Source organism: Cynoglossus semilaevis, chromosome 12 (assembly GCF_000523025.1).
Source record: "Cynoglossus semilaevis isolate Cse_v1.0 chromosome 12, Cse_v1.0, whole genome shotgun sequence".
NCBI classification, from domain to species: domain Eukaryota; kingdom Metazoa; phylum Chordata; class Actinopteri; order Pleuronectiformes; family Cynoglossidae; genus Cynoglossus; species Cynoglossus semilaevis.
The window spans coordinates 17,907,438-17,919,017 of NC_024318.1; the positions used below are offsets into that span (position 1 = coordinate 17,907,438).

The 11,580-nt window shown below is 38.0% G+C and overlaps 1 protein-coding gene across 1 annotated transcript; it reads left to right on the forward strand.

Moving 5' to 3' along the window:
- Positions 1-6,700: 6,700 nt before the first annotated feature.
- On the forward strand, positions 6,701-9,363 carry LOC103387799 (carbonic anhydrase 2-like). Its single transcript, XM_025060970.1, has 7 exons — positions 6,701-6,874; positions 6,982-7,057; positions 7,632-7,658; positions 7,737-7,907; positions 8,020-8,166; positions 8,856-9,032; positions 9,125-9,363. Exons 1-7 carry the CDS (start codon positions 6,716-6,718, stop codon positions 9,361-9,363), a joined length of 996 nt encoding a protein of 331 aa, XP_024916738.1. The 5' UTR covers positions 6,701-6,715.
- The last annotated feature ends 2,217 nt before the right edge of the window (positions 9,364-11,580 follow it).

Consider the following 11,580-nt stretch of genomic DNA (forward strand, 5'->3'; position numbering starts at 1 on the left):
CACATAAAACTAGTGCTATTTTGATGACAAAGTGAACTTAACATTCCTATTTATTTACTCTGTTATGTGGAGCAAATTTATGTGTTGACCAGTATTGTGTTACGTTACTTTCACTGTGAGTGTGAGGAGGCAGGCAGGACGCAAATGCAGCATGAGGGAGACTCTCTTCAGGTGCAGGAAGTACGTTTTCAAAATCCAAATAACAAAAACTCACTAGAAATACGATTTGGCGGGACAACAGCAAAACAGGCATAGATCAGGAACGCAGGAACCGCACAGGCAACATGTAAACATCACAGTGAAAATGAACACGGACAATGATGGCATGAGGGAGAGAGGTATACATATATACAGTATATGCCTAGGGCACCGGGTATCACAAGTGAGACTAATCACACAGACACAGGTGAGTGTGATCATACTAATCAACTCCACACATGAGGTTTGATTGGATTTTCTCCATATGTTGGAACTCATGTCGCCTATGTCACTCACCTACGCTAACACAGTGATAACACCATAATCGAGGACGTAAAAACATCACAAGAGTCTGACTTACACTTGGGAGCCATAATGAAGTGTAAAAACAGAAAAAAGCACAACAGAAATGAAAGAAAGGAAATGAGGCAAAGTATATGTAAACAAAGCCGTCTTCCATGTATAGCGTTGCATGAGAATGTATTTGTCCGCTCCACTTAATAGTTCCTGTGTGATATGTGACACATCTGAATAATGCAACAAGACTTTCTTATTACATTTATGGTAGCTGGCAACGTAAAAACTAGATTCAGGTCCTAGATTCATGTGAATCTAGGACCTGAATCCAGATAAATAGATAGATAGATAGCTAGATAGAGCATAAATAGCGAGCTAGATACTAGCCCGCTATCTAGATAGCTAGCTATCTAGATAGATAGATAGATAGATAGATAGATAAATAGCTAGCTAGATAACTGGCTAACTATATCTATCTAGATATATAGATAGATAGCTAGATAGATAGATAGATAGATAGATAGATAGATAGATGATAAATAGCTAGCTAGATAACTGGCTAACTATATATATCTAGATATATAGATAGATAGCTAGATAGATAGATAGATAGATAGATAGATAGATAGATAGATGATAAATAGCTAGCTAGATAACTGGCTAACTATATCTATCTAGATATATAGATAGATAGCTAGATAGATAGATAGACAGATAGCTAGATAGATAGAATTCCTTCACTTTCTGCAGCTTTCTCCAGTAAAAGCTTGTGGGGGGAGCAGGACCCAGGAGAACAGATTACAACAGATTACAACCATTATTACTTACACCACAGAAAGGTGAGTTAATTATAAAGTTAGAAATAATATAACATTTCTGTAAGATGATGTCTCGTCGCTCACGAGCTCATAGGTTAGGGTTTCTCCTGCATGTTTAACGACGTGACGACGAATGAAAAAGTGCTGCACCTGTATTCAGAGGACATTGAGAACAGAGCACCGAGCTGAATGGTGATTTGTGAAGCTCCGATGCCAGCTGACATCCCATATTACTGCAGGTAACATTTGACCTTCCAGCCAAGGCAACATTTGTTACAGGCAGAGTCTCGGGAGATAGTGTGGTAATTATCTGGGCCTCTGGATTTTCTCTGCCAGGTCAGAAATATGCTAATGTGATGTTGGGGGAAAAAGTCATTGACAGTGACAGATATTAGAAGGGTGTTTTTCTAACTCCAGTTCTTGCAAATGCTGTAGAAAAAGAGATTTGTCAAGTGGTCTTCAGAGCCAGTGTCCTGAGTAGTCAAATTTGTTAATGTCATATCAGTAAGAAAGCTAGCTGAATCTGAAATGATTACCCTTGTTTTTCATTTAACACTTTTTTAAATAAATCATAATTTAGATACAATTCTTTATTGCTTTCTCATATAATGTTAAAGTAATATATTTCATCATATTTAAAATTTAAAGTATTTGTTTAGGGAAGTACATGGGTGATATAGGCGTGTTCAATATACGGCCCGCAGACCAATTCCGGCCTGTTTTCAAATTTCCACCGGCCCCTAGCCTCTGTCATAAAATCACATATATGTGGCCCACCAGCACAGGATAAAATATGCATACAAAAAAAGCAATTATACATTTTTACCACTGTCACCTTGTGACACACCTTGTGTGACCCCTGAATTTTAACAAGAACTACGTGATGGGTCAAGAAGGACAAGACTAGGGGGCCAAACATACGTCCCGTGGGCCAAAACCTGCCCGCCTCTGGGCTTTCAATCCGGCCCACTTGAAGAATTTTAAAAAAAAAGCCAGACCTGGCCTATTCACTGCAGTTGAGCTCCTAGTTTCAGCCTTCACATCAGAGCAGGGAGTTATTTGTTTAGTCATCTGAGGTGAATAAATTGTAGTGAATTGAATTTGAAACTTTTTCTAGACAGACTTTTTCAAGCGTTCATTCAAGGCAGAGTGATTTGGGTTCAAACTGGTTTATATTAATTTGTGTTCTACGTGAAGAAATGAAAGGCAGACCCTCCGCAATAAATCTGGCTAAATAAAAGTGTGTATGACTTAGTACTTGTGTTAGATTAAAACCTGTTGTATGGGCCCGAGATAAAAGACACTGTACTTTCTCCTCTTTATTTTGGGGTTTATCTTCAGAACGTCTATCTCTGATTGAAAATCGGATTTTTGGAGGTTTTGTTGATTAAAAAGAAGCTGCAATTATTTTCAAACAGTAATCTCTCTGACTTCACGCTGCCTCCACTTTCCGTCGCTGAGCTACTGATGTGGTAACCATGGAGACAGTCAAGAGAACATGTTGGGGAGTGATAATGGCGGAGGAAGGTGGGAGGGTGTTTGATGACACGAAGTCGAACTTGGTCATTGGCCGAGGTTACTGTTGCCTTGAGGTTCGCAGAATCAGAAATTTCCCAGACACTGTCTGCGTTGCAACAAGAACAAGAATGCATACAACTAAAAAAAAAACACACATTAAATACAGTGAACTAAAAATTACTAGTCATTTGCTGCTTGTCCAGTCCCCTGTAACAGCTTAACTGCCGGGTAGTTGCAGATTGCTCGGGGGACGAGTTCTGACAGCCGGCAGGGACAGTGACACTATGAGGAAGGAACACTCGGGAAGCTCCGCTCTGACAGATTGAGGAGGCAGGATTGCTTTCCAAAGCTTCTCACGCAGAGAGGATGAGTGTCACTGTACACCAGAGATAAATATATGAATGTCTATCTGCTGCTGTTTTCCTCCGCAACTTGTTTTCTGTTACTCAGCCAACATTTCAAATGTAAAAGTTTACCAGAACACTAGAACTCTTTTTCTATAATTTTTCTTATTTATTCTGTGTATAAATTGCCTGTAATTGGATTGTTAGCCTGAAAAAGTGGCACTGTTGCAGTCATCATTCTTGTTGCATCATTCTTCGTAATAGTGATGAGTCCTAAAAAAGTGAAGGGTAAGGATGGTAAAGAGAAGAAGAAACACATGATGACCATGGAAATAAAGCATGAAATTGTTGATAAATATGAGCATGGTGCCCGCTAAAGAAAGAATACAAATCGGAAAAAGTAAAAATAAATAAATAATAAAATAGAAAAGTAAAAAAAAAGTTAAAGTAAGTCTAAGTTTATGTAAGTTACGTAGTCTACCTGCAAGGTACGGTACGGATTCAAGTGTCTACGTACTGGCCAACTCTCTTCCGTCCCTCCCTTTCTCCCTACCTCCCTCATCCTCCTCCTCCGCACATTCTGCCAAAAACCACATTTTATTTTATATCACAGGAATCCTTATATACTATAATTTTGTGTGTGTGTGTCTATAGCAATTAAAAACATGTTTTTTCCATTGTTATAAGCACTAAAAAGGAGGTTTTTTTTAGAGGGCCACAACGGATACATCAGAAAGCATCAATAATAACATAATACAATGATATTATTTAAAAGACTAAATGTATTTTACTCATCAAAACTTTTGATAATTTGAACACGAAAACCATTCTCCTGTCTTTAATAGGAAGCCTTCTAAAAGGCTTTGGTGTGGCCAATTCGGATCTAATTGGTTAAAGAAACATTCTTATTGCCGTTCATTTTAGGCTCCAGCCCCTCGTACTACTGATTCTGAAGGTCTCAGGGCAGATTGCTGATGATGGATACATTATGACTAGATAAAAAAAACTTGCAAATGAAAAAAAAAAAAAGCTGGACACAAAAACAACTTGAATAATGCACATGCAAGTCACTAAATATACAGTAGTTCACCGTTGGGCATTCTTTGACCATCCAATCAAATTGCCAACAAGACTGTCCTTACTGCCATTTCTAAAGATGGTAGTGCAGTGTTTCTATAACAATCTTGGATTTAAACACGAACTGAAGGTTTTAATTTGTAGAACACCATGTTGTTACAGTAAAGGGTAAAATAGATGATTGGACCCTTTTTCCTTTTTGTTGTATGTGACAAAATTACCATATTTATAAGTCACACTTTTTTGTCATCCTTTAGCTGGGTTTGCGACTTATACTCAGGTGCGACTTATATATTAAAATATATAATTTCACGTTTGTTATTTTCACACTGACAGCCGCTAGAGGTCACTCTAGGCTTGTGTACCAGTATCTGCTACTCATGTACCACTGAAAATGTATATGTTTATTATTTTCACGCTGACAACCATTAGACGGCTCTGTAGCTGGCTGGTGCCACATACTCCGGAGTGACTTACATTTTTTTTATCTGTTCCAATGATCTAATAGGTGAGTGACAATGAATGCCTCCACGTTTTACCTTGCTTTGGTTCCAACTCCGTGGAAGAATAGACAGCCTTTGTAGATGTCAGCTGTTAAATGGTTGCCTTCCAGCTTTGGCGTGATTGAGGCAAGCTACTCAGGCTCATAATTTGCCCATGAAAAATTTTAGTGGCAACTGGGGAAGCATGTCGTTAGTCACCCAACAAAAGGAGTTCAACAGGATTGCTGAGAAAAGGCCAGGAACAAGACAGATACTTTTGGATGAGTGGGCAATGAGCTGGTTGACATTGCCAAAGATTACTGTGCTGCACATGTGCTTGGCAATGTGTTCTCACATTACACTACTTAAAACAAAAGACATAAACAGACAGCATTGCTACTGTAGTATCACTATGGTGCCAGTACAAAATACAGGGATAGTCTGCTGCTATTTTAAGGATTATACAGTAACAACCGTAGGTGAATGGTCAGTGATAATATTTTATCTTTAGACTGAGATGGAGAGGGATTTAAACATGAGTGTTCTAATGGCAAAACAATGGGCTGCAAAACACAGGGAGAGTAAAAGAGTAAATGATGAAAGACTACCTATTGCTACTGGTAGAGAGAGACTTCATTGTGAATTCAAAATATTCAGTTCAAAGTACATTTTGACTCAAGTATGTTACCATTGCTTTCAAAAATTAAATGCGAGCTAAACAAAAAAAATCTGCGTTAAATGTGAGAAAATTGTGTGGCCGTGCCTCCACGGATTTCCCTCTATTTTAATGTAGCCAGAGAACGTTGACTAAGAGACAGACTCCAGCCTTTCGTAGGATGATGGCTGGTGCGGAAAACAAGAAATGGAGGTTGAGGATTGCCAAGCAGAGAGCTCATGTGGAGCAGATGTCTCTGTAACTTTTACTCAAAGTAAAATTTAAATCAGAACCTTCAACTTTGAACTAAAACGTGAATTTTGTAAACTGAGATCATAGATCGTCCAACCCGTCTTGAAATGGAAAAAATAATTTATTTTGAAATGTGATCCAATTTTGAAGACATGACTTGCATTCAACACAACCATATCAACAATTTTAACCCTTTGCAGTACAGAGGTATTACATAAAACCGAGATAAAAAAAAAAATAAGGTCGGCTAAACTCAGCCTCCGGTTGGTTTGCATGAAAACCAGCTACTACGGTGATATAGTCTCTGCACGAGTTGACCAGGCTAACAATGGCCAAACTAACAATAATCCTACAGACCCACCTGTATTTCTACCATCAATGCTGTGAGGAATTAATGTGTTTTACATGTCTATGGTCTTTTGAAATATGTTGCATGAGCTTAACTATCCATATATATGCATTAAAAATATTACATATATATATACTAATTTCTTTAAAGTCTGGTGACTATTTGCAATTGCAACAGTGGTTTTTTTTATATTAACTCAAGCCGCATTATAATATACTCGAGTGAGCAATTATATTGCTATGCTAATACAAAAAGAGAAGTGAAGTGAAAGATTAGTTCACAGTGAAAGATTAGTTTGTAGAGTGGCAGCAGTGGCGGCAGTATAATTTAATGTTTAAATGTTTTGAAGGTCTGTCTTTTTTTTACATATATACTGCTTAGCAGAATAGCTTTTTGTGTGAAATACGGTACTCAATATCACTAAACAAATATAGATACAATACTGAACAAAAGGTTTTTCCCCTGTGCCATCCACACTGTTAACGCCCACGGACACAGACAGTCACTCATCCAGCGACAAATAACCCCCACCCCTCCCGGCTCCAACACCTATCACCTATCATCTACACCCCCCCCTCCCCCGGACTGTTAACACCCACGAACACACGGTCTATCCCTACATGTAACCTCAATACTACTTTGTATAGCATTTACTTTGTACACGCAAGTTAGAATGATTTAATAATTAAATTAGAAAACATAAGTGATTGAGTTCATGCTAGTATATGTTGTTAAACAGAACTAAAGACGGAGAACACTCAGAACCAGATCCACTGAATGGCACACCTGCAGATCATTTTGGGGTAGGCGGAGCATCTTCAAACGTGTCCAAGACATTGGAGATAAAGGTTGAGGCACCACATGTGTTCAGGACACCAGAGAAGGTAGGTAGGACACTATTGTTTGCTCAGTGACACGTCCTTAAATTGTGTTTTTCAGTGATTTGGATTGTTTAGTTAAACAGTAAGTGACTGGTTGTTTGCTGCTGCAGATGGAGTTCCTTGTAGCAGCTTTGATCACAGTGTGTGTTCTTGTATCGAGAACCGATGGTGGTGAGACTTCAGCAGGTAGAGTTTTTTTTTTTTTTTTTTTTTTTTTTTTTTTCCACTGTTTAACAGAGATATTTATGTTTTATACCTGAAAAAAAAAAAATATATACACAGTGATACTTCAGAGAAACAGATTTATTTTAGTTCTTTGATTCTGTTTGCGACCCACAAAGTTTGTGAACTGATCGGTTTTTGCCATTGCAATTAATGTAAACCGAATTAATCCATTATTTGGCCTATAAGCCTTTTTATTTTCTTTTAAAAAGGTGTTTTTTGGGAGCCATAATAAGGGATACATTTAATGAAAAATAAAAGTATCAACTATCAACGTCTCATGCAGTGTTTTGTGTGTCGGGTGTAATAGTGGCGTTGAATTTGTTGAGGCATAGTTCGTAGGAAAAAAAAAAAGCTACATTTGTTTGAAAAAGGTGTTCGTAGTCCGATTTGTTTGTGAATAGGGATGTATGTGACCCGAGGTATCACTGTAGTGTGCAAAATGCATTGTAATGAATTAAGTTTCTATTTATGGTATATATTATATCCTGATACTTTTTTTTTTTTTTTTTTAATTTGGATTTTTGTCATCTTGCAGACTGGTGTTATCACCTGCCAAAATGTAGTAAGTAATCTGCTCTTTCCACTTTTTAGCAGCTCTTTGATTGAAACTGATCCCTAAAAGAAGTGTTTGTGATCACAGGTGATGCCACTTGGCCATACACTGCCACTAAATACTGCGCTGGGAAGAGGCAGTCACCTATCAACATTGACAGCTCAGCGGCCGAGGCTGATTGCAGCCTGACTGCCTTTAGTTTTGTTAACTTTGACAACAAATTTTCTTTGAAAAGCATCACAAATACTGGCAGGACAGGTGTGTCTTTGTATAAATAACTCACATTTCATTTAAGGTATTTTCAATGACCCTGATCCCACCCTAACATTTCCTACTCATTTAAATTTGCATGCTTTTGAATCAATTTCAGTGAAGGTTGGCTTTTACCGTGGTGTGAAGATTTCAGGAGGCGGCCTGTCCGAGGAGTACGACAGCCTGCAGTTTCACTTGCACTGGGGAAATGGTTTTGCTGTTCCTGGCTCAGAGCACACAGTGGATAGAAAGCGCTACCCCATGGAACTTTTTTTTTTTTTTTTTTTTCTTTCTTTCTTTCCTTCCCCATTTTCTTTTAAGTTTGAGGACTAAACTTTGGGTTTAATTTGAATTCTCATTTTTCCTCCTTTAACTACAAACCCATCTGCAATATGTCAATGTTGGTTGCATTTGTAACCCAGTGACTGCTGTTTAATGGGGAAAAAGTAATTAAGAGATTATCATAAAATGGTTAAATCTAAGTTCATTGTAAGATTCAAAGTAACTATGATCTCTCTCTATATCTATCTCTATATGTATGTGTGTATATATATATATATATGTGACTAGAGTTATAATTCATTGTAAATGCTGGTTTAAAAATAAATGCTGTCTATTGTGCTGATTGATTACTTGCAGTATGTCTTCCGGAACAGAAAAGTAGTGTAATGGAAATAGGGATTCCTTAACTTTTATTTGGAGAAATGTATTTGATAGCTGTCATCAGACACAGTTTACTTTGTTCAAAATATTGATTTATTCCTAGTTTTCTTGGTGCTATTCCATAGAGATGAAGAGTAAATAAAGAGATGCGTATATACCAAAGCTGCTTGTGTCGCATTGCATTGAATGTGAAGTCAGCCTAGTCAGACAAAAGGCAGGGCTTGTCCTTCACTCCATGCTATTGCCTTGCCAATCCTGAATACTGAAATTGAATAAATTCCCCATATTTTTAGTTGCACATTGTCAGCATGAAGTCGTCATACAATGGGAACATATCCCTGGCAGTCGCAGACTCCACAGGTCTGGCTGTTCTTGGGTTCTTCATTGACGTGAGAGCTTCAGGACCTGCTAGTGAACCTGCAAGTTGGACAAAGTTGACTTCGTATCTGTCCAAAATTCCAACTAAAGGTAGGATTGAAGTGCAGATTTTTTTTTTTTGGGGGGGGAGGGGAGGGGGGTGTAAAAAAACTGCATACCATTCAGAGTTTGTCTGTTCTTAGGAGACATGGCTGGGATTGCACCAGGTATTTCATTGGATGAGCTCCTGGAAGGGGTGGATCGCACCAAGTATTATCGGTACCTTGGCTCCCTAACTACCCCCATGTGCAACGAAGCTGTGGTTTGGACCGTGTTCAAGGAGCCTATTCAAATAAGTAGAGAATTGGTAAGTTTTTTTTTATTTTTTTGGGAACTAAACAGTGACCTATGTTGTATTACAAAAAGAGGGACACTACATTAAAAAAAAAAAATTAGTTGCTGTTAAGGATGCCATATATTTGCCTCTGCATTTTAAAATGTCTCTGCAGCTGAGCGCTTAAAATCTCAATGTTCAGATTATGCATTGACTTCAACATGATGTTCATGTAAGTTGATGCCATGGCAACAAACCATCAAATAAAATGTCAATAACAAATTACAAAAAATGTAAGTTAATAATTCTCACAATTAGTAGCTAGTTGCCATTGGGAAAAATTATGCAGTATAATAATGAAATGGACTGACGAATGGTACCTGAGCAAAATTTACAAAGTTTGTTTTAAAGTAGCTTTTTCAAGGCCCATACAGGCCCATGGTACAGCTTTGGATAGTTTATCAATGTGTCTAACTGGTAAAGTTAGAAGTTAAAGTTAAAGTTTGAAGCCCCATGTGACAAACTGTATTTTGTAAATGTGGGCTATATAAATAAAATTTGATTGATTTGATTTGATTGTAATACACTTTAATATTTTTTTTTTTTTTTTTTCTTTAGCTATGGTAAAAACCAACCATTTGTTGATAGAGAGAAAGGGAAAGAATAATGGGTAAAATGACCGAGTGAGAGAGCGCCACAAAATGGAGCTCGGTTGAGCACTGTTAACTAGATGTCCCGGTGTCATGAGCCAAATCTTGCAGTAGTTGCAGACTTGTATTCTGGGAAGCTTGTGTTTGCTGTATATGCATGTGTATGTACTGTATATAGTGATGTGTCGTTCGCGAGTGATTCGTTCAAACTGAACGAATCTTTCATATGACTCGTGACTCCGGAGTCATATTAAATATTTGTTCATATTGAACTCACAAATCACTCACTGTGAACTAATCTTTCATTGCAAACGAATCACTCTCTATGAACTAATCTTTCGCTGTGAACGAATCATTCTCTGTGAACTAATCTTTCGCCGTGAACTAATCTTTCGCTGTGAACTGATCTTTTGTGCCCTCTAGTGGCTGTCAGTGTGAAAATAGAGAACATGTAAATTTTCAGTTGAACAAGAGTAGCAGATACTGGTACACAAGCCTAGGGTGTCCTCTAGTGGCTGTCAGTGTGAAAATAAACATTTTAAAATTATATATGTTGTACCTCAGTGTAAGTCTCAAACCCAGCCAATGGATGAATAAAAGTGTATCCAGGGAATGCACTGCTTGCAGAAGTGTTAAGACTTGAGAATTCTTCGGATATGTGGGAGAAATAGGGTTGTTATTTTTATGAACAGAACTTTTGGACTTCTCCTTGAATTGCTTTAAAGCTTTTACAGGCTTTAAATAACTTTTTTGGTGGGGGAAAAAATAAGGCACAATAATGTCTCGAATGAGGTGGTTGACAAGAATTAGATTGGTAGAGAACATTACAACAGTAAAGTACGGAAACTGCACTGTGGCTGAACCAGAAATCTCTGTACCCAGTTGTAAAAAGCCACTGAATGATCTGTTGGCATGGAGAATTTCCCCAATAAATATACAGCGTACATCCAACTGGCAAGTGCACAAGTCACCCTCAGAATAAACAGTTTGATCCCTGTCATAGAAGACGCAGTACTTGTATGTCCAGACACGCATCACATTTTTTGGGCGACTAAAATGTATGCACGTTTGTTCTCTGAGGCTTATTTTACCGTGTTTAGAATGTGCACTGACTTTATCAAGTCAGGTCAGAATGTGGTGTGTAAACAATGTGTGATATGAAAACCTACAGTATATATTGAGCAACTTTGATTTAAAAGAATATTCCCCAATGTCCAGAAGAGTTGAAAGCAACACACTCTGCTCGAGGAAAACAAAGGACTGAGCTCATTTTATTTATTTTTTCTACACACTGTTCCTTTACCTTTAAATGGTAATGAGCCCCTGTGTGCTCCGCCCACCTCCTCCTTTATGTCAGGTTTTGGAAACTGACAAACTGAACAAGAAGACGTCCTAGATAACACTTAGGACGTAAGAGGGAACCTGGATGTTTTGCAGTTGCTAATTTGTTACAGTCAGTTGTCAAATTATTTTCTGTCATGCCCCCACCTTGGGGACAACCCACACCCCTGCGAATTGAAATACTATTGAGAACCTGGTAACATGTATATTTTTATCTGTACATACCACTGTATGGGTTGCTGCCACCTAGTGACTGGAGGCTTGTTATAACTCAGGCATTACAGCAGTGGTACACTTATGTCCAGTGTGCCATATTTCATTGGAAGCCCCTCAC

Excerpts from the sequence above, each read along its gene's own strand:
- LOC103387799 (XM_025060970.1), top strand. The coding sequence starts at position 6,716 with ATGTTGTTAAACAGAACTAAAGACGGAGAACACTCAGAACCAGATCCA. Across the intron at positions 6,875-6,981 it reads TGTTCAGGACACCAGAGAAG|ATGGAGTTCCTTGTAGCAGC; the intron begins GTAGGTAGGACA and ends TTGCTGCTGCAG. Across the intron at positions 7,659-7,736 it reads TTATCACCTGCCAAAATGTA|GTGATGCCACTTGGCCATAC; the intron begins GTAAGTAATCTG and ends TTGTGATCACAG.